Source organism: Patella vulgata, chromosome 2 (genome assembly GCF_932274485.2).
Source record: "Patella vulgata chromosome 2, xgPatVulg1.2, whole genome shotgun sequence".
Lineage (NCBI taxonomy): Eukaryota > Metazoa > Mollusca > Gastropoda > Patellidae > Patella > Patella vulgata.
In genome coordinates this window covers 89179215-89207103 of record NC_065880.2, presented here as the reverse complement: position 1 = coordinate 89207103, position 27889 = coordinate 89179215, and the positions used below count along the sequence as shown (strand labels likewise).

Genomic DNA, 27889 nt, shown 5'->3' with positions numbered 1-27889 from the left:
GATAATGAACGGTAAATAGACAGGTTTTCTGTCGGTATTTAATGCCAGAACGGCATCAATTTGATGCTTTAATCAACTTCCAAATGCTGACCCTAACCCTAACCTACAACCTCGCCAACGATCACGTGCCCTATAGCCTTATTTACATCTCAGCGACCTTGAGCTGGCCTTAACAAATATATTTAGCTATAATAAGACCAGTTAGTGAAACGTGGAAATGGATTATTCTACCTGATTATTGATTGTGCTGTGTGGGTCATTATCCCTAGAATAGAAATTATCTTATCTTATCACACATGTGTCTTGTCATTATTCATAGGTAGAAATCCCCAAGAGAGAAATAAAATGAAATGGGGTTTAACGTCCTACTGTTCGGTTCCTATACTGGGCTAATGAAGACGGGCATACGCCATACAGTGTGCTATGAGGCAAATTTTGCCCGGGCAGCGGCACTATCGCCTACTCTTATATCGAATTCCAACTCCAAGGGATCTTTTACGTGCATTTCAATGTATACACGGGACCTCGGGTTTTCGTATCATCCGAAGGACTAGACAGCTGTCCTTGTCAGGCCCTCCGTTCTGCACCACTGACAAGGGGAAACCACGTCGGAAAATCCAGATGAACTTTCTCGGCCAATGCAGAGATCTAACACCCGACCTCCAGGCTAGCGAGCCAGCGTCTTACCCACTTAGCCACCGTGGCTCCAGCCCCAACAGAGAGAGAGAGCGAGGGGGGGGGGGTTAAAACGTCCACTCGACACAAACTAGGTCATTTCAGGACTAACATATGGTTCAATTTTATTTCGATAATTCGCTTGTGCGTAGGGGTCTTTAGCAGTGGAGGGAAACCGGAGGACCCCGAGAAAACCCATGAGGTTGGACAGGCGACCACACTCCTCGTCACGTACAACCTAAATCCCCAAGAAGGGCGGGGTTAAGCTTGTATGGTTGTCACTGGGACTCTTGTATCTGCAGTGATAAGGGGGCATATTCTCTCTCCTGCACTTACTATTAGGGTCTAGGGTTCTGCAGCCTCGGTCGGGCGTACTGGGGAATTGAGACCCTTTTCTGCAATTAGAGTGAAGCTGATTGAAATCAACTGAGAGATGTAGCATCTAGAAAACTTTTTTCTTTTTAATTCGGGCGTCAGGCGAAAGAGCACCAACTGCCACCAATAATAAAAATTACGCCTCCGAAATCTCTTGATTGCGATTCCGCCCAGCCCGATTGGAACTGAGTGCTACTGACAGCAAAGGCCCTTTTAATGAATGGCGGGAAATTCATAGTATATGATTTTGAGATGATAATTTATTTCGTGGTTTCTTCTTCAAAGTTTTTGATCATTTTAAATTATAATTATACATAATGTAAAATGTATTTTTGATATAAATTTTCAAATATAGAATGTACAAATTCTGGTTTGATATTAAAATTCATTTGAGAATTTTCAAATTTGTATAATTGTAAATTACCATTATTTCAGGGGGGGGGGGGGGTAATTTAACCCTTGAAAGAATTTGCATTCGATTTTAGAGAGAGAGAGAGAGAGAGAGAGAGAGAGAGAGAGAGAGAAATGGGGTTTAGTGTCCACTCGACACAAACTAAGTCATTTCGGGACTAACATGTGGTTTAATTTTATTTCAATAATTCGCTTGCGCGTAGGGGTCTTTAGCAGTGGGAGGAAACCGGAGGACCCGGAGAAAACCCACGAGGTTGGACAGGCGAGCATTTGTTTTTACATCCCTTGACCTAATCCGAACATAAACGAAGGAACACACATTTGATTTATAGCTGGAAATTATTTTCTATTCGTATGACGCAAATTTAGAAAAATTACGACATTTTTTTAAATTTTTTTTGGTGGGGGGGGGGGTACACTGTATGGCGTATCCCCGTCTTCATTAGCTCAGTTCGGAGCAGAACAGTAGGACGTTAAACCCCATTTTATTTCATTGCACCTCCCATTAAGACTAGGGGCCGCGATGACGCTGGTTCACTCCGGATATTCCAGAGTGGTTTTGCCTTGTCAGTGGTATAGGATGACATTGCAAAACACGAGGTCCAATATACTACGTTGCGTGCACGGAAAAGAACACTTGACGGTTGGAATGCAATTATTGTCCGTATTTATTAGCCCGCTTGGAGTAGAAAAATAGGATGTTAAAAATAATTTTTATTTCATTTAAATTTCACAAAATTGTTGAGTAATAGTAAGACTTCGTATGGTAGGAGCATAAAACAATGTAGCGTTTATGATCTTTCACTTTTAACGAAAATGATAGGCCACTGTCTGAATATGAATTCGTATTGTCAGTTTTGCTTCTGTCTCTTGATCTTTGAATCACTTTTGAACTACGATAGATCAAATTAAAATAATTGGATAAATCTATGTACTTGAAATTAATGGGCAATATTCGCGAACACTGCTTAGGGCTAAAGCTGTTAATACCATTTTGAAGTTGGGGATGGTACCCAATTTGACCCGTTTGAAAGGTATGAATAACGTTTAACTACATGCATTGTTATTGGGGCTACGCGGACTCATTGACCGGGAGAACCTGCTCCTCTATAGCATATAAGTCGAACGAGGAACGCAGTAGTGGTCTTTCACTTGCGCCACAGGGCAGTCCCACCTGGGCTGGGGGGTTGGATGGCTGAATTGTTAGCGTGTGCACGCTGTATCATTAAGTCTGTCATTGAGTCAACTGGTGTGGTTTCGAATCCCCGGTTGTACGTGACAAGGAGTAGGGTCGCCTGTCTAACCTTGTGGGTTTTCTCCGGGCCCTCCGGTTTCCTCCCACTACTAAAGACCCCTACGCGCATGCGAATTATGTAAATAAAACTAAACCTTATGTTAGTCCCGAAATGACCTAGTTTGTGTCGAGTGGACGTTAAACCCCATTTCTCTCTCTCTCCCACCTAGGTTACACCTCCGCTCCCGCCCGACAAAGCCAATCGTGAGCCAAACTCATAATGCTGTATCGGTTGCGTGGGCGGAAAACTGAGGTCCGTTTACACGTCGATGTGCACATACAGACACTTTCGGTAGTTTGAATTCGATAAAGAACAGACGGAAACGACCCTCCACCCCCGCTCCGCCCCCATCTTCGTTATTCAGGTCATTGTTTGTTTGTAATAAATCATTGTCATAATCTTTCTTTGATAAAAGGTGAAATCATTTTTTTTTTTTTGTTAGATAATGTGTGCCCTGGATCCATTCACATGATTTAATAGTGTTTATGTTGTGTATGTGGGGCTAGTCCGCGTGTTTGGCATATTGGCTTCTGTTTGTTTATGCGTGGTGCGGTTGTCTTGCACTTACTGTAAATGTGCGTGCTATCTAGAATATATCCTAAGTTACATACCTCCAGAGACTCAAAACCACCAAACAGGTAATGTGTCAAGAAATAATTTCAATCGCGTATCAAATTCAATCAAAAGGGGCCCCCAAACATTCAATTTATAGGGGGCCCAAACTACGGGTGAACATTAACTTTTTTTAGGGCCCAAGCGTACCGTATATTCGCAGGCTACTTCTCAGTCTTGAATGCCCTGTTCCTTTAAACATGCATTATGCAAGAGCTAAATCTGCTTATTGCAGGTCTTTTTTTTAGGCCTATTAAAAATCGTATATAAACTATTAATTAGACATAATTAACACGACAAGACGGCAAGACCATAATAAACAACTCTCGTTCAGCCATTCAAAGATTTAATTTAGACTGGAGAAGGGGGACTTATAGCCCGTTCAGACGCTTAAGTTGAACTGGTTTAAAAACCCCGGGGGTCGTTAAACCAGTTTAACTTAAGCGTCTGAACGCAAATGTGGGGCAAATAAACCAGTTTAAAAACCCCTGCTCGCGACCTGTCTTCGAGAAGGATTTTTATTTTAAACTGGTTCATCTTAGCCGTCTGAACGGGTTGGCTTAAAAAACCCAGCTCCAGCTTGCTTCGAGCTTGCGCAGTATGCAGTTAGTTACATTCCTGTGAAAATATTGGGGTCAGACAGTGCCAATGTTATCGAAAGCGTGCGAGAACAGAATAAAGAATATGAAGCTACCCATGCGCAGTTAACTCTAACCTCCGACCGAAGAGGTCAGAATAGTTAAACTGGTTTGGCTTATAGTACGTGTGAACGCAACACGATGCTGTCTTAAAAACCCCAGCGATTATGAACTGGTTTAAAAATAAGCGTCTGAACAGGCTATAAGCCTCGAACAATCAGTACGGTGGTTACAAACAATGCACACATCTTTTCAAAACTACAAATTACTTCGCTCAGAAGTAATTTGAATGAAATTTTCGATATAATTTTATTCATCTTGCATTATCTACTTTTGAGAACGCGGTGAGCTCTCTCTGTCAAACTCTTACATAATAGAGGGGTATGACACATTCCCAAAATATACTATTTCTTTTTTTCATATTTTAATTCGGGCGTCGGGCGAAAGAGCACCAACTGCCACTGGCAATAAAAATTACGCCTCCGAAATCTCTTGATTGCGATTCCGCCCAGCCCGATTGGAACTGAGTGCTACTGACAGCAAAGGCCCTTTTATTGAAAGGCAGCACATTCACATTATATAATTTTTAGTTTATAATTTATTTCGTGGCTTTTTCTTCTATGTTTTTGATCATTTTAAATTATAATTATAAACAATACAATATGTATTTTTAATAATGGTTTTTAAATATACGATCTACACATTGTGGTTTGATAAAAAAGTCATTTCAAAATTTTTAAACTTGTATAATTGTAAAATAACAATTTTCAGGGGCGGTAATTTAACCCTTAAAAAATCGATTTTACGTCTCTTGAGCAAATCTGAATCTAACCATGGACGGTCCATGGTCTAACTGGCGAAACATAGATTTGATTTTTATACCTGGAAATTATTTATTTTCGATACATATGATGCGAGAAAAAAATCTAATTTGTTCTGGAATTTAGTTGAAAATTGAAATCTATATTTCACATAAACATTTCGTTTCGGCTATATTTACTCAAATTTGAGAGAAACTTGCCGGTATCTTGACTTCCGGTTCCGTTTCACAGCACGTTTCTCGTTTCTTGCAAAAGTCAACTTAAAAAAAAAACAACATTCTTTTAGTGTCACTGGTGAAATAACTGAAATGGATCCTGCCAACTTATTTGGTCAAAGCACAAATCCACTAGACGCACTTGGTCATAGACCAGAATTACCCCCAGCCATTGAAGAAGATGACGACGAGGTAAAGTGTAGCCGGCATGTTCGTTGAATAATGAATGTTCGTTGCATAACATAAGAATAAGGAAAATTTGAAGTCAATTAGTTTGGCGATTGACTTAATGTCCTTGGCTTGGCCCAGTGTGCATTCTGTGTGATAAGACCTGAATATTTTCGACGCAGACTTCGATTTTGCTCAGCGGACGTTTACAAGAAAAATTTAACGTAATTAAATGCAGACACTTGACTTCAAAGAAATTGCAGCTGATTTCTCGACACTTATTGGTTTGTTTTCGTAGTGCATGTAGTTCAGCTATGAACCTAAGCTAGGTCCCATTACACTCGCCATGTACGTTCAGAAACCGCCTTGTTGTTGACTCCTTGGCGAAAAGTTACGGCCCCCAGTCAATTTTACTGTGCATCTTTTTACTGCTAAACGGTGGTGTGTCAGTCCATGTGAACGCCTGTACAATATAATTGTAAAGGAACATTTTAGTGAGAAAATAAGACCTTGCTTATCTCGCTAGAGTCAGTATGAGCGACACAGCATGCTGTTAAAATACGTCGCCTTCTGCTAAACAGTATGGCAGTAGCCATTGATATCTATCAAATTATTCTAAATATAGGGTAACACAAAAATATACAATTTAGGTAAACAGGATAAACAATTGGAATGTTTGTAAAAATTAGATTGTGTCTAGGCTTGGCAAATCAATAAATGACTGAAGATTCTAATTTTTTCACAGATTCCAATTTTTCCCCCACCAGTAAGTGCTTACCTAAATTTCATTTCGTCTTATTTATCTCCCCTGTTGGGAGCCAAGCTATTGTGTGTAATGTTATATTTTATTATTTGACTGTCATTTGAGTTTTCTCCCTTTGCTTGATCTACGAGAACGTAGCTAAAAACGTTGAGATATACTGATGTGCTTGTTTTTAGCTACGATTGGGTGCCTTTAGTTTTAAGTGTAAGATCTTAAAAATAAGATAATTTTATATTATTATAACTAATTAAAGTTAAAGAGGCCAATGTAGTGGCACAACTACATGTATCGCCTAACTCCAAATATTTGCGTTTGAATTAATGAAGCGTTGTTTTTAACCGACATACACCGTCATACATTTCCCGTTTAAAAATGGCGCTCACCTAGTAACGGCTTAACGCCTCGATTTTAAATACAATGATTTATTCCCGTTTCAGGTAGGATTATATGCTTAAATGCAGTTGGATGTGGCAGAAATATTATAAATAACAATAATCAATCAGGGCTCGAAACGAAAGGTGCGCGAAGCTAACTCACGGTTCTCTTTTTAAAATATCCCCCGACCTTTTAAATGAATTAACGCGAACGCTTTTAATAACATTCTCGTAAAAATAATCTATTTTTATTTAACGGTCTCGAGAAATTCGGTGGTCGACACGGTGATGATTTTCTTTAGTCGGCTTAGACTCGCTTATAGTGCTCCTACGACTAGTCGGATAGCCGTAAACGGTTAGAACTGGACGGTTAAACAGTTTGAATTCAACGGTACGGTTATTCGGAGATGTCCCCCATTACATAGAGTTGTCTGATTATGTTCCTCTTTATAACAAAACTTGCCCGTTGTAATTTTGTATTTGATGTTTGAAAATTTTAGAATGTAACAGTCGTCCAACGATGTCGACTGCTAAACAATGATACTATTAATAGCATTCTACCTTGTTTATTATTTACTTCAAAACGTAACCACCATTCAAAATATAATCATAAAGGCTAGAAAATGACATTGTACTAGATTCGTTACGGCATTGAACACGTTTCATATCTCGTAATTTCTCGAATAAATTCTACTTTGGTTTTCAGTTAAATTAACCAATCATAAAAATTCTACTTGCAAGCGAGGAATTATTTCTTTATTGTCCAATCAATAGACGCCTTCTAATTTACTTTATTCTATTCTTAGTAACATTGTGTAATCGTAATATTATCGCCGTCTGTCACGTACGAAGGGAAATTGAGTATTGTTTTGTATATTATCGTTATATTGAATTAAAAAAATGTTTCAAATGAACCAAGTTAACCAGGCTACGGCCTTGTATAGTTTAAATTTTCATTAAAGAATTGTACATGTCTGAAAAAATTTCTGAATTTTTTGCGCGTGTAATGCCTTTTATAACGCGAGTATAGCGTGTGCACGAGTAATGACTCGTAGCTCCTGACAAGCTCTGTTTTATGTTTAAAATTGATACAATACGGTTAACGGTTACTAACCGGTTAATAGCTACGGCTATTCGAATAACAAAAAGTCCTAACCGTAGGAGCACTACTCGCTTAGCATGTCTTGCTGTCTTATTTAAAATATGTCTTCGTTCGGTACAGTTAAATCGAGTGTTCTCGTGTCTAGGTTATACTAGATATAATTCATTGTTATATAAAAAGGATTTACGTCTAAGCAGTCTGTGACTACTATTATTTCCGTTTCATTCCCGCTTTCATTTACACATAACCAAGTGCCGACATTATGATTATTGATTCTTTACAATCTGTCTATGAGAAATTGAAAGTGGTGATTGTGATTCCGAAATTGAAATCGACATGGATCCTGTTGAGGAAGAAAAATTGGAAAGCATGTGGAGTTCGATATTAAGAGATTGACATTAACATTTGTTACTTACCTGGTTAAACATTTAAAACATAGATCTGAGAGAATCAGATTAAATAGTTTAGTTTTTATGTCTGTTCATGTATTTATTAAATTCATAACAATCCTACATATATAAAACAACATATAAATATAAAAATGCATAATGATGCAGGCTGTTATTGTTTATTTTGATGACTATAAGAAAATTAAAAATTAATATTTTTGAAATGGATAAACAATTTGTTTCATTTATAATCCACATTTAGTTATACCCCAAGGTGTTGGCCTACCCAAAAACTACTACTAATTGATTCTTCCAAGAGTATTTGGGCACTTAATATAAGCAAAATCTGCTTTTGAAAAACACTCTCCTAGAATATCTGAGGTGCAGGTTTTTAGGAGAGCGATTTTCTGAATTTGTAATTTTAGGTGCAGCTTTTAGAGCTCTCCATGATTTTATTCCTTTCAACCCCTGATCAATCGTCGTTTTGATGAAAAATATTGTCAATTTTGCTTACCGAGGCCCGATGTGATTTGCGTTGGGCTTTGCTACGTGGAACTATATAGCACCATCTCATATCTCAAAACACGGGGGGTTGAGAGATGAGGTTTGTTATCTATGTGGACTCCTGATTGGAAATAAAGTTATTGTTATTATTATATCGCTGAGGCTGTAAATTTTTGCGTTAAAAATATCTATCTGTATATTTCCAGGACATTGATGAAACTGTAGCAGAAAGACTTCTAGGTTTAACTGAAATGTTCCCAGAAAAAATACGAACTGTTTTTGGTTCCGTATTTGGTGTTAGTTTTAGTTTAGCTAAAGGTAGTTTTACTCTGGGAAGAAGTCTTCTGTGGATTCTAGCGTCGTCGGCCACCATAATGGTTTTACCTATTGTATTTGAATCCGAAAGAGCCCAACAACAAGAACAACAGTTGCAACAACAAAGACAGGTAAGCAGAGAGAGATGAGGTTTAACATCCATTCAACACAAACTAGTTCATGTTGGGACTAGCATATGGTTCAATTTTATTTCAATATTTCGCTTGCGCATAGTGGTCTTTAGCAGTGAAGGAGACCGGAAAAGCCCATGGGGTTGGACAGGCGACCCTACTCCTTATCACAGAGAACCAGAGAATCAAAACTTAACCGGGTATCACGTGGGTAAGACGCTGGCTCGCTAGCCTGGAGGTCAGGTGTTCGAACCCTGCATTGGCCGAGAAAGTTCATCCAGATTTTCCGGCGTGGTTTCCCCTTGCCAGTGATGCAGGACGGAGGGCCTGACAAGGACAGATGTCTAGTCGTTCAGTTGGGGCGAAAAACCGAGGTCCCGTGTACAAATTGGCGTGCACGTAAAAGATCCCTTGGCAGTTGGAATTCGATATAAGAGAAAGCCGTAGCGCAGCTGCCCGGGCAAAATTTCCCTCATAGCACACTGTATGGCGTATGCCCGTCTTCATTAGCCCAGTTTAGGAGCAAAACAGTAGGACATTAAACCCCATTTCATTTCATTTCATCAAAACTAAACCACTTGACTCAATGACAAACCTTATGATAAATCATTTGGCCAGTGACAGGTTTTAAGGTTAGGTTGGGTTGGGTGTCAATTGTATGTTTTCCGACGGAGAGCTTGACAAAGACAGCTGTCTAATCCTTTGGATGGGACGAAAATCTGAGGTCCTGTGTATACTTTGGCGCGCACGTAAGCCCTCGATAACTGATTACTTGGCATGCAAAAAGGGAATCACCTCGTTTTCAATCTTGGGTGCATCTGAACCTCTTTAATATCTGTTAAATGTAAATATTATACGGCATGAATAAAAAAGAATCAATTATCTATTTATTTCTGTGTTTATATATTTTCAGATTTTATTAGGACCCAATGCTGCTGTATCAGGATCTAGTCCAGGTGGATTGCCAGGTATGGCGCCTCCTCCACCAAGATAGATAACTCTAAATGTAACAAAGGGATATAATAATAATATATTCAGGACTATATGAAGAATATATCTGTGAAAGAGTGTTTTTGTGTTTGAAAGTGTAACCCCTTCATTGTCTATTTTTTTCTTCAAAACGACGACAATCTGATAAAAACACAGATCCTATTTCGTTTCGTTTTTTATGGTTCAGAATTTAATTTTAATTGTCTTTACTACACTAGGATATGGAAGAGTTGTTATATTACCGGTATTTTGGTTTAAGTGAGGGATAAGCCAACGAAACAGTCTGTTACAGTGACTTCTTGTCGAGCCATGCACGGAACTGTGGATAAACTACTAGAAACGCCAACGCAGATTGATTAATCAATGTCATAGGGTCAAAAGCCGCTCGTACGACCCCTGACACAACCTTGGAGTACAACTTGTCAGATCTTCGCATAGTTTAGGTCATCAAAAGTATAAAAAGACAAAACGAAATATAGATCTGTATTTTAATCAGATTGAAACGCCGATTAATTATCGTTATTAAAATTTATTACATTTCTACCACACCCAACTACAATTAAGCATATAATCCTATCTGACAGGGTACAAACCCATCTCTTAAATCGAAGCATTAAAATCTGGCTTTGCCTGACATTTTAAAAGGGAATACATTTAGGTTTGATGTCTGTACGTAATGAGCATTTGGATGGCCAAATGCTTAGTGCTTGCACGGTGTATCATAAGGTCTGCCATTGAGTCAACTGGTGTGGTTTTGATTCCCCGGTTGTACGTGACAAAGGAGTAGGGTCGCTTGTCCAACCTCTTGGGTTTTCTCTGGGTCGTCCAGTTTCCTCCCACTGCTAATTAAAGGCCCCTACGTGCAAGCGAATTATTGAAATAAAATTGGACCATTTGATTGTCCTGAAATGACCTAGTTTGTGTCGAGTGGCCATTTCTAACCTATGTTATATCTTAATCATCATCAGGTGTAAATAATACATTATCTTACAACCTGATATTTTACTAATATATATGGTATGTGATATATTGAATTGACAATATGAAGACGTTAGTTATACTTTACATGTATGTGTAGATGATTTATGTTTTAAATTTATTAGAAAATATCAATAAATATCATTAACAGCATTCCTTGTCTGTCTTTCTCATTGAGTCAGATTATTATTTAGTATTGTAGAGAGAGAGAGAGATGGGGTTTAACGTCCACTCGACACAAACTACAGTAGAATCTGTATGAGCAGCCACTCCTATTCAGCGACATCTCCTTGTAAGCGGTCACGATAAATTCCCCCCGTAGAAATTCTGTTGTTTCATCTCTTTATTCAACGGTCACTCCTCTAACGCGGCCAGCGGTCACTATTTTACTAATAAATTCAACAAAACATCGCCCATTCAACGGCCATTGTTGAATGATAACCATCTTGTCGTTCTTTGTAACACCCCCGCTAATCCCGTGAGTGGTAGTTAATTAACTGGACCCCCACTGATCAGGTAAAAAGAAATGTAAAAATAACAATCAACCCGGGATTATCTGTTAATTAATCTTTTGTTTTATTAAACGACTAACCTGATCATTGTTTTCACGCGTAACGACACATTATTTGATACTGGTTGAATAAAATAAAAGTACCGAGTTTTGTCACGATCATCTAGTATCTCTCTTAGCGCCTCCTATAATATTACATACAGAGTTACACCCCCTGTAAATAGGTGATAAAATTAGCGATGTTTTTTTGTTCATGTGCTTTTTTGATAAAATAAAATTAATTCATCGATTTTCTTCACAAAAATGGATAAATATTATCGAATGCATCACAATGGTAGGCAGTAGTATCGAAGGTTGGTACAAAATGACAAGTTTACAGAAGTTATGTCCGAGATTTGAGTAAACAATTTGCGTTCGGCTCAAGATTCAGCGACGGTCAAATTTACCGCTTCCAATGCATTCAAGCGTAATATTTAATTTATGTCAGCACAAAAAGCACAGAGATTTTATTAAGAGGCCACTCCCGTTTAGTTATGTCCGAGATTTGAGTAAAGAATTTTCGTTCGGCGCAAGATTCATCGACGGCCAAATTTACCGCTTCTAATGCATCCAAGCGTAATATTTAATTTATGTCAGCACAAAAGCAACAAGATTTTATTAAGAGGCCACTCCCGTTCAGCGGTCAGTTGTGAAAATTCCCTTGGGTGGCTGCTTAATGCAGATTCTACTGTAGGTCATTTTGGGACTAACATATGGTTCAATTTTATTTCTTTAATTCGCTTGGATGTAGGGGTCTTGAGCAGTGGGAGGACCCGGAGAAAACCCACGCGGTTGTACAGGCGGCCCTACTCCTTGTCACATACAACCAGGAATTCAAAACCATGCCAGTTGACTCAATGACAGACCTTATGATACAGCACGCACGTGCTAACAATTCGGCTATCCAACCCCACCCTGCGGGAAAGGAATCTCTGCATATCGTATAGAATCTAATAGACACGTACAGGTATATATTACCATCTTGGAACACGTAATGGGAGCCACGGTGGCTAAGTGGGCAAGACGCTGGCTCGCTAGTCTGGTGGTCGTGTGTTCGATCCCTGCATTGGCCAAGAAAGTTCATCCAGATTTTCCAACAGGGTTTTCCCCTTGTCAGTGGTGCAGGACGGAGGACCTGACAAGGACAGATGTCTAGTCTTCCGAATGGGATGGAAAACCGAGGCTCCATGTATACATTGGCATGCAAGTAAAAGTTCCCCTGGCAGTTGGAATTCAATAAAAGAGTAGGTCATAGTGCTGCTGCCCAGGAAAAATTTCCCTCAGAGCACACTATGGCGTATCCCTGTCTTCATTAGCCCAGTCGGAGCCTAGCGGTAGGACGTTGAACCTCATTTCATTTCATTTCCACAAAAAAATTGGTTAAGTATTTATTCTGCTTCCAATTAATAAAATTTGTGTGTATGATAGATGTGAAACGGAAAAGAACCACATTATAAAACATGGCAGCCATTCATAGGCGTACCAAAGAAACCAAACTACACAATCTATAAATAGATATTTAATATTTTATAAGAAACTTGAGCAACACAAGTTTTATTCACAGATAAGGTCACACAAAACTCAACATACAAGTTTTATTCACTTGTGATATAAATAAATGTAAGAGTCTTTATCATACTGTTTTAATTAGAAACTTGCGGCCTACAAGTTTTATTCACAAATAACATCACAAAACTCTTGTGATATAAATTAATGTTCCTTCTTATGCAGAGTCTTTTTATCATAAATATTTTATCTCAGTGGTGGACACATTAGCCGAATGGATAGACAGTGGACATACTAACCGAATCCTTCGCCCAATTCACCAGTCGATTGCATCACTTTTCACGTCACATGGTTAAACATGGCAGTGACCATGTCTTCAAACAATCACGTGACTTCTTGATATGAGTGGAGGATTTATTCTACAATCCGGCGAAGCGGACACACTAGGCGAATATAATTCAGCCGAATATATCAAACAAGTTTTGAACCACCCGTATATATCAAACATGTTTGAATCACCCGTATATATCAAACATGTTTGAATCAGCCGAATATATCAAACATGTTTGAATCAGCCAAATGACATTGGACACACTAGGTGAATTTCAACACCACTTAAAGATACATTATATAAGATTTAGATAAAGAGCTAGCCATTCTTGCTATAATAGTCCGAAAATAGATAATGTAAAATGAATAATTTTAAAATTAGCCTTTGGAGGTTTGACAGGACGTGTGCAATAATTTCAAACACTGAACTGGTTGTTCGAAGCTAAGTCTCACTCCTCCATTTTTAGCTTGAATCAAAATATGGCGGAACTGTTCTAATCTATTTAATATCGGAGAAATCTGATGCTATCGAGAGTTGATTATGGCCTGGATAAGTTAATTAATGTCTAATTAATAGTTTATATAACATTTCAGGCCTAAATAAAGATCTGCAATAGGCAGATTTAGCTCTTGCATAATGTATGTTTAACACAAGTTAAATTTCATTCACAGACATTACACAAAATTATTGTTCATTCTACTGGGGAGTTTTTTTTATCATAAATTTGTGTTCGATTTCGTTTCGTTCCAAAATATGTACGTTAAATAGTCCTGAAGATCTGAGATAAACCAATTAGGGTCCAGATCTGGAAACGATCCAAGTAAATGCTTCCAATCTAATAATTCATCCATTGTCAGATTTTTCTGTAAGAAAAGAAAACAACAATTTATATCATGTAGTTTTTGCTGGGAGTTTTTTTTTTCCACCCCGTGTCAAACGCTTTTACAAGAAGGATGTTGTAATGGGCGCCATCTGTCACGTTTTGTTATCAGAGGTTCATTAGGATTTTCCGACGTGGTTTATTCCCCTTGTCAGTGGTGCAGGATGGAGGTCCTGACAAGCAAAGCTGTCTAGTCGTTTGGATGGGACAAAAAACTGAAGTCCCATGTATACATTGGCGTGAACGTAAGAGATCTCTTGACAGTTGGAATTCGATATAAGAGTAGACCATAGTGTCACTGCCCAGGCAAAATTTCCCTTATAGCACACTGTATGTCGTATGTCCATCTTCATTAGCCCAGTATAGGAGCAGAACAGTAGGACGTTAAACAACACCCATTTCATTTTGTTTCCAGACCATATCACATAACTGTTCAAAATCTCTTATGAAATTGTTTACACACATCACCCTTTTGTTAACTAGAAATTTCCCAGATGTAATAATTTTTGTTTCCATGAAAAGTGCTCTACGACCCAGAGGTTGACAACCTTGGGTCTAATTTCTACTACAGTGGACTCTGTCACATCCAACCTCTGAATACTCCAGCACCCTGTGAAATCCGACATAATTTTCATGTCCTGATTTATTTCCTTATTATTTCAGCCAAAAAATCTTTGAGTAATCCGTACTTTGAATATTCCGAATTACGACATCAATCAGCCGTCCCGTCACATGATTTCCATTGACTCAACACTGTATAATTTAATCGGTGGGTGTGAAGTCACAAAAGGTTAACAAGCAATCACCAATCACTTATCGGTGAGATTAAAACTCACTCGCGTAGGTCTTTGTTGATTACTTTGATAATTTTATAATCTCTTGTAACACAGTTGTGACAAATACTCAAGAATACCCATGAATTTTCCCACGAATTCACAGTCGTAAAAATATTCCTAACACCGGTTGGAAACATTCGCTGCACATGCCGATTGAACCTGAATACCTAAGTTTGTTCACCCTACGGATCTCTCTGAACCTTGTGACGACGACCTGGACATAGAACGACAGATTATCAATGAACACGTGACCGCAAAGACAAGTTTCCAATTAACTGAAGACGATGAAGAAGGTAAATTAATGACAAATCTAAAGGGAATAATGTTATGGGGATTCGAAGCTACATTATAATAATACTTCCGGTTTTCGAAGTTACAATTATTCCAGTTTTGAGAAAACTGAGTATTCCGACACTCTGCGTTATCCGACACATTGTAATGATCACGCACAGTGTCGGATTTGACAGAGTCCACTGTACATACCTTTGTTTGAGATTTAGGTTGTCCTAGTTGACATGACCGTTGTACAGGTGGTGGTGGTGTTATTTTTTCTACCTCGTCACCTTCTCCAGTACAGGTACAGTTTAATAATGTATGAGTATCACAAATAGTCTTCTCATTCAATGAAAATAAATCCTGAAACAAGATAGACATCTGAGTTTATGTTGTCAGGAAAAAGTTGATAAAATATATAAAAAAAATTTGCCCATCCTAATGAACCCTCGACGTCATAAACATGAGAAACCTTAAACATACATTATGCAAGAGCTAAATCTGCCTATTGCAGGTCTTCTTTAGGCCTGAAATGTTTTCTATATTATTAATTAGACATTAATTAACTTATCCAGGCCAAAATCAACTCTCGTGGGCATCGGATTTCTCCGATATTAAATAGATTAGAACTGTTCAGCCATATTTTGATTTAAGCTAAAAATGGAGGAGCTAGACTTAGCTTCGAACAACTAGTTCGGTGGTTGAAATCATTGCACACGTCTTGTCAAACCTTCAAAGGCTAATATCTTCGCTCGCAATATAGTAATTTGAATGAAATTTTCAAATTACAGTGGACTCTGTCACATCCGATGTCTGATCATTCCGGATTGCTGTGACATCCGACATGATTTTCATGTCCCAATTTATTTCCTTATTACTTCAGCCCAAAAATTGCTGGTAAATCCGGATTCTGTATGTTCCGGATTACGACATCAATCAGCCGTCCCGTCACACAATTCCCATTGAATCGACACCGTTAATCCGTACTTCAAACGGTGGGTGTGAAGCATCCAATTATCGATGAGATTAAAACTCAATGGGTGTTTCTAGCCAGAAAAGATTAACAAGCAATAACCAATCAATTATCGGTGAGATTAAAACTCGCAAGCGCCGGTCTGTGTTGATTACTTTGATAATGTTATAAATTCTTTGTTGATTATTTTACAATTTATAATCTATTGTAAGAGTGCGCTTGGTATTTGATTTTAGTTACTCATGTCAAATACCGCGACATTATATAAAAATTGCCGCGATTGAAGAATCATTATACATTATTGTATTCAAAATGTCTGAATGTCCTGCAAAGCGTGCCCGAACAGATTTGACATTAGATGTAAAGCGGCAACTTATAGCAGATTTCGAGAAAGTTCCAGGAATTAGCCGTTAAGTATTTTATTGGCCGAGCTACAGTGTCAGACATATTAAAGCGTGACAGAGTCCACTGTATTCATTTTACATTACCTATTTTCGAACTATTATAGCAGAAATGGCTAGCTCTTTATCTAAATCTTGCATAATGTATCTTTAACATAGCTGTTTCCAGGGTGAATCTACTAGAAAACTGACAACCGTTTATACTAAGCGCAATTGCAGCCATTGCATTTGGTTGAGGTGAGGCTACCCGAAAAATGTTTTCTGAAATTCTAAAGCTAGTGAACTGAAGATGAAACAAGTAGTTAGGAAATGTAATAAACAAAGGAAAACTAACATTAAAAATAAAGAGAAAAAAAGTTGTTGCCAGGGTAACACATTTTTTTGGAAAAAGTATGAAAAATGTAGGTACACCATATCTCTGATAATAATAAAGATAAATATCTGATTTTCAGACTGCTTATTCTTTAATGATAACCCCAAAACCAGAGAGTTTTTCTCTATAATTTTTATAGTTTCTTGGAAAATGGTGTTTAAAACATTTCCCTCACCACAATATTTTGTCTTTGGAGAAATGTTTTGATAACTTTTGAAATATTAATGATAATTTAAATTGCTTTCTGTCTGATTCTGTGGTAGATATTAGTTTATATACCTTGCAAATTTGGCGAAGATATCTTAATTAGTTACAGAGATATAGTGTACCTACGTTTTTCATAATTTTTTCCAAATAAATGTGTTACACTGGCAACAACTTTTTTTCTAATATTAATTTTCCCTTGTTTATTACATTTCCTAACTACTTGTGCTATTTTCAATTCAATTGCATTAACATTTCAGAATATAAATTTTCGGATAGCCTTCCCCCTTAACTACTATTTATACTGGTCAAAATTATAGCAAATTTTCGGTAATAGTTCACACGACCTATTTTCATTAGCAACTCAAGAGTGCTATGTTAAACAGCATATAAGGTCAAATCGTCAAAGTTTCATCTTTGAATTTCTGCACAGAAAAAGGCAGTGGCATCGGTCATGCTCATTATAAATGGCCCTTAATAAAGCTTAAGCATCAGGCCCCTTAATCCTGTAAGACTTATTTATCTGCACCAAACAGACTAATGAAGACAGGCATACGCCATGCAGTATTACGCGAGGGAAATTTTGCCTGGGCAGCGGCACTTCTGACTAGTTTAATGTTAAACACAAACCTTTAGATCTTCCCTAGAAAATTGAACATCAGATTTAGCTCGTAGATCCACTACAGCCCCACTCAGCCCCTGTTTACTGATCTGTCTCTGATAAACTTTCTCTTCTATAGTCCCCTATAATAACACATGAAACACAGTTTTTATCTATTGTCCCCTATAATAACACATAAAACATGGTTTTTATCTATTGTCCCCTATATTAACACATGAAACACAGTTTTTATCTATTGTCCCCTAATATAACACATAAAACCCAGTTTTTATCTATAGATCCTACATTAACACATAAAACACAGTTTTTATACGCCCACAGGAAATGTGGTCGTATATTGCCGTCGCCCCTGTCCGTCCATCCGTCCATCGTCCACAATTTCTTGTGAACACTCTACAGACTACATTTATCATCTGATTGTTTTGAAATTGATATATGTTGTTTGCTTTGGTGAGATGAAGAAGCCTATTTAATTTCAATAACTTCCGTTAATTTCTTTTGGAGTTATTTCACTTTGTTGCACCTTGTGAACGCTCTAACGACAAAAGTTATCAACCGATCTGTATGAAATTTATATGCATCATTTAAATTAGTAAAACAAAGACGCCTATTGAATTTCAGCAATTTCCGTTAATTACATCTAGAGTTATGGCCCTTGTTTCACGTTGTTGAATCTTGTGAATCTTGTGAACACTCTAACAACAAAAGTTATTATCCGATCTGTATGAAATTTATATGTATCATTTAAATTAATTTAAACAAGAGAGAGAGAGAGAGAAATGGGGTTTAACGTCCACTCGACACAAACCAGGCCATTTTGGGACTAACATATGGTTTAATTTTATTTCAATAATTCGCTTGCGCGTAGGGGTCTTTAGCAGTGGGAGGAAACCGGAGGACTCGGAGAAAACCCACGAGGTTGGACAGGCGACCCTATTCCTTGTCACGTACAATCGGGGATTCGAAACCACGCCAGTCGACTCAATGACAGACTTTATGATACAGCGCGCGCACGCTAACCATTCAGCCATCCAACCCCCCTAATTTAAACGAACAAGCCTATTGAGTTTCAGCAAATTTCCGTTAATTACATCTAGAGTTATGGCCCTTGATTTACTTTGTTGAACTTTGTGAACGTTCGTATGACAAAAATTATCATCCGATCTGTATGAAATTTATATGCATTATTTGAATTAGTAAAACGAAAAAGCCTGTCGAAATTGAACAATTTCTGTAGATTACTTCCAGAGTTACAGCCCTTGTTTTAGTTTTAAGAACCTTGTGAACCCTCAACGAAAATTATAACGTCATCTGTATGAAATTGTCTATTAAATTCCCCTAATTACCTACAAAAGAATAAATATGCGACAACCCTTGTCGACTGCCTGGACGATTTAGCTGCTGTGGGCATATGTTTTGATGCCTGGCAACCCATCTTTATAAAATTAGAAGTCTATCTCTATAATATAGGTAGATAATAAAACAAATATGAATTACAAAGATAATAACTCACAGTTGTAAGTAACCTGTAAATATAGACTTTTCTCTTCTGTCCATCTCTCCATACTCTCGCCATAGCCTGAAGTTAATACACATGTATCACATATTATCAGGAATAGAAGAAGATCATTCAATGTCCTGACCCCAAGTTCACAAAGCATTATCAGACTTAAGTTAAGAATTTACTCAAACTTGTTTGCCTTATTTTAACTAAAATATAGCCCTTTATAAAACCCTTGTTGTTTGAATGTATCAAATACATCAATAAGAAACTATATATGTGCAAATTTTTGTGTTTCTGGATCAAAGGCATATTTCTCATAAACAGTGACTGAAATTGAGTAAATTCCTAACTTAAGTCTGAGAATGCTTTGTGAACTTGGGGTCAGGTTCAGAAATTCTTGAAACTCTCAATTACAAATGGGGAATCAAAACCACGCCAGTTGACTCAATGACAGACCTTATGATACAGCGCGCACATGCTAACCATTTGACCACCCAACCCCCCTATTATAATTAAAATTGGTACAAATATACATATGTAAAAACATGTACAAATATACATACATGTATTATAATAAAAACAGGTGCTTTCTGTCTAGACTTGTTTATCAAGAGACTGGGGTAGGCAATATATACATGTACCAATTACTAATGGGTTAAATACTTACTTGAAGATCATTGGCTGGATTCCAATCAATATCATAGAGAACGAGTCTTGATGCACCAATCAGATTTAATCCTACACCTCCAGCTTTACTACTCAACAAAAACACCGCTAGAAATATAAACCAATCCGATTTGCTCAATTAATAGTCTGAAAATACCACATATCCGTGGATTGGTCAACCTACATACAGTGGAAGCGGACGTTAAATAAAGCTAAATCACACACATCTACATTTTTGGAGCCCTGAAGCTTGATTTGTTATGGGGAACCTTCACAATTATCTTCTTCCATGGGGATGTTCTGTGACAGAAGAAAATATTTTGTCGATCTGATTTGAATGACATTAATTTCAAATTCCAACTACGATGAGAAATTTCAGTGTTTCTGGGAGGTTTGAAAAATACTATAGAACTACACCTGTATGTTTGAGTTATGCCGTAATATTTTGTCAATCTGACTTGAATGATATTAATTTTGAACTCCAATCACAAATTTGGGGGTTTCTGGGAATTTTGAATAACACATTTGGGTTGTGTATATATCAACCTGATTAAAACACAGATACCATCTTGTTTTGTTTTTTATAATTCAAAATTTCGTTTTACTTGTCTTGACCACACTAACATCTGGACTTGTTGTTACATAACCCGCGTTCTGGATGATGTGAGGGATTAGCCAATGAAACGTTTTGTTACAAGTGTTTGGCGTGAGGTGCACAGAACTTTGGGTAACCCACTAGAAAAATCAACGCTGATTGGTTAATCAAATGACTGATAGGGTCAAAAGCCGCTCGTAAGACCCCCAACGCAACCTTCCACTACAACTGGTCAGATCTTCATGTAGTGTAGGCCATCGAAAGTATAAAAAAAAACTAAACGAAATATAGATCTGTATTTTAATCAGATTGTGTTTATCTATTACTTACTTTCGGTGGAATATTTATTATTAAATTTTTTGACTAATTCTTGTCTGTGATTGGTTGGGGTCTGTCCGTCTAAACGTAGAAATTGATAACCAGTTGTCACACAAAATCTTTCTATTACGTTTAAAGTCTGAAATATAATGATCAGCAATTAGACATAGTTGGCAAGTGATCAAAATTTGGACAAAGTTGACAAAAGGTTCATCATCTCCTGCCCCTGCTGGGAGCCACTTCTACAAGGCTACCTCTATTTTAAAATCTTGTCAGGCGAACAATTTTATTTACACAATAAGTTTATTTCACACTTGTTTTTCTCCAAGAACATGACAGTTTATAGAACTAACATAAACCTGACCTTCATCTGGATCTTAATCTGGTCATTCTAGTTGACAGGCGAGTGCATTACCACTTGACTACCTGGGAAGCCAAATAAATATATAAAGTCAAGACTTCACCAGTCCATGTTCTTATTGTTAATCAGGATTGATTGTTCATCAGGATGGATTGTTCATAAAGATGGATTGTTCATCAGGATGGATTGTTCATAAAGACAGATTGTTCATGAAGATGGATTGTTCATCAGGACGGATGGTTCATCAGGATTGATTGTTCATCAAGAAAGATTGTTCATCAAGATTTTTCTCATAAGGACGGATGGTTCATCAGGACGGACAGTTCATCAGGAAGAATTGTTCATTAGGAAAATCTGCCTATCGCAGGTCCTTCTTTGGGCCTTAAATGTTATTAATTCGACATTTATCAACATTTTGCCTTATCTTTTTTTAAAATATTATAGCAAGAATGGCCAGCTCTTTATCTAAATGGGGATCACATGGCTAAGTGGGTAAGACGCTAGCTCGCTAGCCTGGAGGTCGGGTGTTCGATCCCTGCATTGGCTGAGAAAGTTCATCCAGATTTTCCGGCGTGGTTCTCCCTTGTCAGTGATGCAGGACGGAGGGGCTGACAAGGAAAGCTGTCTAGTCGTTCGGATGGGACGAAAAACCGAGGTCCCGTGTACACATTGGCGTGCACGTAAAAGATCCCTTGGCAGTTGGAATTCGATATAAGAGTAGGCCGTAGTGCCGCTGCCCGGGCAAAATTTCCCTCATAGCACACTGTATGGCGTATGCCCGTCTTCATTAGCCCAGGTTAGGAGCAGAACAGTAGGACGTTAAACCCCATTTCATTTCATTTTCATTTCTTTATCTAAATCTTACATAATGTATCTTTAATTAGCCATCCATGATATAACCGACCGGTTGTAAAAAGAAGTTTATTAAAATTCTTACTTTAGTATGATTTGACACAATGACTATTTTTTCTCTACAAGCTGGATGATGTACGGCCAACAATATGGACGCTAGGACAATAAGTTTCCCGGAATCTTCACAAACGATCTCCTGATCTCCATAATGTGGTGGATACAAGGTAGATAACCCTGAATATACCGATTCCTAGAATAAAACATAGAAACATACAGCAATCGTTTATGTTACTATGGTAATAAACAAACATCCAGTATACAAACGCAATCTGATTAAAATACAGATCTATATTTCGTTTCATTTTTTTATACTTTCGATGGCCTACACTACAAGACCAGTTGTTTTGGGAAATTGCGTCAGAGGTCATACAAGCGGCTTTTGACCCTATGACGTCAGACATTGATTAATCAATCAGCATTGATGTTTCTAGTGGATTATCCAGTCCCGTGCACCTCACGCCAAAAGCTCACCGTAATGGACCATTTCATTGGCTAATCCCTCACATGATCCAGAACGCGGGTTATATAACAACTCTTCCAGATCCTAGTGTAGTAAAGACAAGTAAAACAGAAATTTGAACTATAAAAAACGAAATGAAATATGATCTGTGTTTTAATCAGATTGTGTGTCCAGTATTGAGGTTAAAAGTTGTAGCTACAATCAATTTCCGAGCTTTTTCTCGCATGCACAAATCAAATCATTGAACGAAGGTACCATTGAACGAAGGTACCATCAACTCACGAACTGGCAAATAATCCACCATTTCTATTCGACTTTATTCATTTATTCATTCCGTCAATTATTGTTGCTTGTAAAGGCTGATAAATTATTCAGGAAAAAAAGCGATATGTTGGAATGATTTTAATTCCTGCCGTTATAGTCGCTCGCCATTATCTAATGGCGCGTAAGGGTTTTGATAGTAATCTGCTGTAATGTGGTCGATACTCAGAATCAATATAATCACCGATAAAACTACTATTGATCACGTGATAGTATTGTTTACACATGTTTTATTTAGACTGTAGACAATGTTTATTGTGAAATACTGGTGAAAATTTCTATGTAGCAGCCTAGCATACAGCGGTTGTTTATCATTACCATGGTAACCTGTGAAATGCGAGGTGACTCAGTGAGTAGGTGGGAGGGGAGAGAGAGAGAGAGAGAGATGGGGTTTAACGTCCACTCGACACAAACTAGGTCATTTCGGGACTAAAATATGGTTTAATTATATTACAATAATTTGCTTGCGCGTATGGGTCTTTAGCAGTGGGAAGAAAACGGAGAAAACCCAAGAGGTTGGACAGTTGACCCTACTCCTTGTCATGTACAACCGGGGATTCAAAATCACGCCAGTTGACTCAATGACAACCGGGGTCTTATGATACAGCGCGCAAGTGCTAACCATTCGGCCATTCAACACCCCTCAGTGAGTAGGAGTTGGCTTGTTAAACTGGAGGTCCCGAGTTCGATCCCTGTGTTGGCCGAGAAAGTTCATCAGGATTTTCAGGCGTGGTTCCCCTATATTGGGGCACGACAGAGGGCCTGACAAGAAAAGTTTTCCAGTCGTTTGGATGAGATGAAAAACTTAAGGTCTCATGTACACATTGGATTCGATATAAGAGTAGGGCTTAGTGCTGCTGTCCGGGCGAAATTTCCCTCACAGCACACTGTATGGCGTATGCCCGTCTTCGTTAGCTAAGTCTGAGCAGAACAGTAGGACGTTAAACCCCATTTCATTTCATTCAAGAGGAATAAACTTACGGTTATTTCCCCATCTTCATCCACCGCTCCAGCAGCTTGAACAGCTTTATCAAATACCAGACGTGGATGATTACAGAGTTGTTTTAACGCAGCTATACAGATGAGATGTGGTGCACCGACCATACTACCAGACAAACATTGACGTATCGTACGACTTGTCAAAAACTGACGATATATCTGTAACTGAAACTCACTTGCTTTACAAAATAACACCAGCTCAACTACAAATAATCAAAATTATCATTTTCGTCATTTTTATTATTGAAAGAAATTATCACTGTAACCCAGGTATCATTTAATCTTGTGTATCTAGCAGTAATTTCTTTCACATTCATTTAATATCAAATCTTTGTTTAAAATTTTGTAAAAATCATTTAAAATCACCAAAAATCATCTACTTTGTATTTTTGTCCAGTTTAAAGCTGACTGATTAATTTTGATAATGAGTGTCCAATTTACAAGTATTTAATTTCCTGATCACTGTTAAAAGTTAATCATTATACATCAATAATTAATCGGGTTTTTTTTAACAGCGATTGAGAAATTAAACACTCATTATCAAAATTGAATAGTCAATTTTAAACTGAACACAAGTACCAATTAGATGATTTTTGGTGATTGTAATTGATTTTTAACAAGGATTTGATATTGAATAGTACTAGATACACAAGATTAAATAATACCTGGGTTACAGTGTATGTAGCACTATCATTCAAATGCTTTTCCAGGTGAGCTTTACAATAATTATTGAAAATATAAATATTCATTAAATCAGAAAAATAAATGATTTTAGGACATTTTGCTGGATATAACTTGAATTGTAAGTCGGTACAAATGTTAGAATGATTTTGTTTGGAAGTTCTCAATTTTGTTTGGAAGTTCTCAATTGGAAGTTCTCAATTTTGTTTGGAAGTTCTCAATTTTGTTTGACCTAGAGACAATGCCTTGATTATTGCATCCTGTATTAGTTTTGATGGGTACTCCTGCTTTTTATATACATAAAAAGGTCAAGCTAAAGACACAGATAATAGGGTGTAATTAAATTTTTCATTCCCTTTATACATCTAGCACCTTCATCATGAATGGGGTCGCTGTGGTCAAGTGACAGGACAATAACCTCTTGGCTACAATGTTCTAATTACTTGGATCACAGTTCTCTAGCTTTGGCAAGCCAAGGTGGCTCAGCGAAGGAGGTGCTTGCTCACCAATCAGGAGGCCCTCTGGTTTCCTTTTGTCACTGGTGCATGTTAATTCGAAATAGAGAGAGAGAGAAATGGGGTTTAACGTCCACTCGACACAGACTAGGTCATTTTGGGACTAACATATGGTTTAATTTCATTTCAATAATTTACTTGCGCATAGGGGTATTTAGCAGTGGGAGGAAACCGGAGGGCCCGGAGAAAACCCACGAGGTTGGACAGGCAACCCTACTCCTTGTCACGTACAACCGGGGATTCGAAACCATGCCAGTTGACTCAATGACAGGCCTCACGATACAGCGAGCGCGTGCTAACCATTCGGCCATCCAACCCCCAATCTGGTCATGAGCCTAGTGTAACAATTCTCTTTGTCCTACCTTTAGGAGGTAGATATTGGTTGTTAATTTCTTGAGTTCTTCGTAAAATAAACATGGAGGTCAATCGTGATAATTCACTGCCTCGTTCTTCACCTAACATCACAACATCTTGAGATACACTAGGTTGACGAGATGCCACAATCGGATCTTCGTAAACTCTACGAAAAGCGATGCTGGTACCTGAAGGTAGAATTACAACAGTTATTGAAAAACACAACACAAAAAAAATACGTAATTGTTTTCCAATTCTAACTTTTTAAAGTACAGAATGTTATGAAATTTTCAATCTTTTTAAATACTGAACGGAATTGAACCATTTTCGGACTGATAGTTACAACAACCCTTATAAAGAATAGTGATTTTAAATTGCCCAATTGAAAAGTATGTTTCTATTCATCTTAAATTTACATGTTAAAGATACATTATGGGAAGTTAGATAAAGAGCTGGCAGTTCTCACTATAATAGTTAAAAACTAGATAATGTAAAGGGAATATGCTGAAAATTTCAGTCAAATTGATCCACTCTGAACCGAGATATTAGCGATTGGATGTTAAGCATAGCCTCGAACATCAATACTAAAGTCGGTGCGATAAAAAACATAGTCTCAATTATCCAGTTTTGGATTTAATCATCAATGAGCGTTGAGCAGCAGATCAGATTCAAATCCAGTGAAAATCTGACACATAAGATGGCATCGAGAGTTGATAAAGGTCTTTTCGTGTGAATAAATGTCTAATTAATATAACATTTCAGCCTAAAGAAAGACCCGCAATAGGCAGATTTAGCTCTTGTATAATGTTTGTTTAAATTTGCTATCGTACCTAGAATTCCTGGATTGCAGAACTCTACTATAGAGAAGAATTCCTGTAAATCATTCTGTACTGGGGTTCCTGTTAATACAATTCTTTTTCTTGTTGATAAACTCATTATCAGCTGAAATTGACACATTAAAAAATTATTTATCGATTTCCCTCTGACCTAACAATTTTGTCGATTTCCCCTTGTCAGTGGTGCAGGATGGATGGGATGAAAAATCAAGGTCAAGTACACATTATCCACAAGGAAATCTGTAAAGGGTATTAATATTAAAATGAGCTCTATCCGTTCTTCCTTCTGTCCCACTTGGATAATTAGATTTTCTTGAATTTAATAATTTCTGTGCTTATAGAAACAGATTTGATCAAAAAACAGACAAGCCTTACATACAAACAATTAAAATATTTTTTTAATGCTAAAAACTGTCATATTTCTTTGGAATCAAATATCTTTGTAATCCAAAGTAAGCTAATTATAAGTCCAAATTTGATCTGGAGGCAAAATTTTGCACTTCAAGCCCTGACTCAACCCAACTTAATTAAAGTGAAAGCTGTGACCCTGAGTTCACAAAACATTCTCAGACTTTCACGAAACATTCTCAGACTTACGTTAAGAATTTACTCTTAATTGTTTGCGTTATTTCAACCTTAAATATATCCCTTTACAAAACTTTTGATGTTTTAATGTATCAAATACATCAATAAGGATCTATGTGTAAAGTTTTATGTTTCTGGATCAAAGATATTTCTCATAAACAGTAATTGAAAGTTCAGTAAATTCTTAACTTCAGTCTGAGAATGCGAGAGAGAGAGAGAGAGAAATGGGGTTTAACATCCACTCGACACAAACTAGGTCATTTCGGGACTAACATATGGTTCAATTTCTTTCAATAATTCGCTTGCGCGTAGGGGTCTTTAGCGGTTGGAGGTAACCAAGGACCCAGAGAAACCCCTTAAGGTTGGACAGGCAACCCTACTCCTTGTCATGTACAACCGGGGAATCGAAACCACGCCAGTTGACTCAATGACAGACCTTATGATAAAACGAGCACATGCTAACCATTCGGCCATTCAACCCCCGTCTGAGAATACATTGTTAACTTTGGGACTGGACTCAACTCAACTTTATTAAACTTGGGACTTACTGAGGTAGTTTTTATCGCTGTATTCTTTAATCTGTGACCTTCATCGCAGATAACCAAGTCAAAGTTTTCGTTTTGAATCATCTCATAAGTTCGGACAAACATTTCATACGAGACGATCAAAACTGGATGAATTGATGATTTCTTGTAGTCCTGTGGAGAAATAGAAAATAACACCAGCGGCTGCCAGGCAGGATACGCCCACATTTTCGAGAGATGGATAGAGAACAAGCTAACAAGAAAGTGATTTTTCCTACAATCAAGGTCCATAATTCAGGAAATTACTATTCTATATGCGTGAATATTGAAAGGAATCGAGATATTTGGGTTATAAACTTACATTTCAAGTTTCAACAAAATCGAATAAAAATTGTGACCTCTATAGGGTCCACAACCTTGATATACTTTACCCTATTTGAGAAAGAACGGCAGCCATTTTGTCTGTCAATTTTGGGCCGATTTTCACGAAATTCGAACTCAGCCGTCCTTAGGGTGTAACGGTGATATAATAATACGTTTTTTTTAAATCGGA

At 37.5% G+C, this 27889-nt stretch overlaps 1 protein-coding gene and 2 non-coding genes across 3 annotated transcripts in view; all 3 read right to left on the bottom strand.

Moving 5' to 3' along the window:
* Nucleotides 1-1141: 1141 nt before the first annotated feature.
* LOC126813712 (U11 spliceosomal RNA) lies at nucleotides 1142-1266 on the bottom strand. The gene has a single exon (XR_007677037.1). It is a non-coding gene; the product is annotated as a U11 spliceosomal RNA (small nuclear RNA).
* Nucleotides 1267-4435: 3169 nt separating this feature from the next.
* LOC126813713 (U11 spliceosomal RNA) lies at nucleotides 4436-4560 on the bottom strand. The gene has a single exon (XR_007677038.1). It is a non-coding gene; the product is annotated as a U11 spliceosomal RNA (small nuclear RNA).
* An 8269-nt stretch (nucleotides 4561-12829) lies between these two features.
* The window catches only part of LOC126810055 (DNA repair and recombination protein RAD54B), a 30711-nt gene continuing 15651 nt past the window's right edge, over nucleotides 12830-27889 (bottom strand). Inside the window, exons 15-25 of the mRNA XM_050535002.2 lie at nucleotides 27361-27510; nucleotides 26222-26333; nucleotides 25400-25579; nucleotides 23824-24044; nucleotides 22087-22251; nucleotides 20801-20927; nucleotides 19877-19983; nucleotides 19219-19284; nucleotides 17714-17827; nucleotides 15343-15495; nucleotides 12830-14006 (exon numbers count right to left, since the gene is read on the bottom strand). Coding sequence (XP_050390959.1) covers nucleotides 13860-14006; nucleotides 15343-15495; nucleotides 17714-17827; nucleotides 19219-19284; nucleotides 19877-19983; nucleotides 20801-20927; nucleotides 22087-22251; nucleotides 23824-24044; nucleotides 25400-25579; nucleotides 26222-26333; nucleotides 27361-27510 — 1542 coding nt within the window. The 3' untranslated portion in view covers nucleotides 12830-13859. The remainder of the gene's footprint in view (nucleotides 14007-15342; nucleotides 15496-17713; nucleotides 17828-19218; nucleotides 19285-19876; nucleotides 19984-20800; nucleotides 20928-22086; nucleotides 22252-23823; nucleotides 24045-25399; nucleotides 25580-26221; nucleotides 26334-27360; nucleotides 27511-27889) is intronic.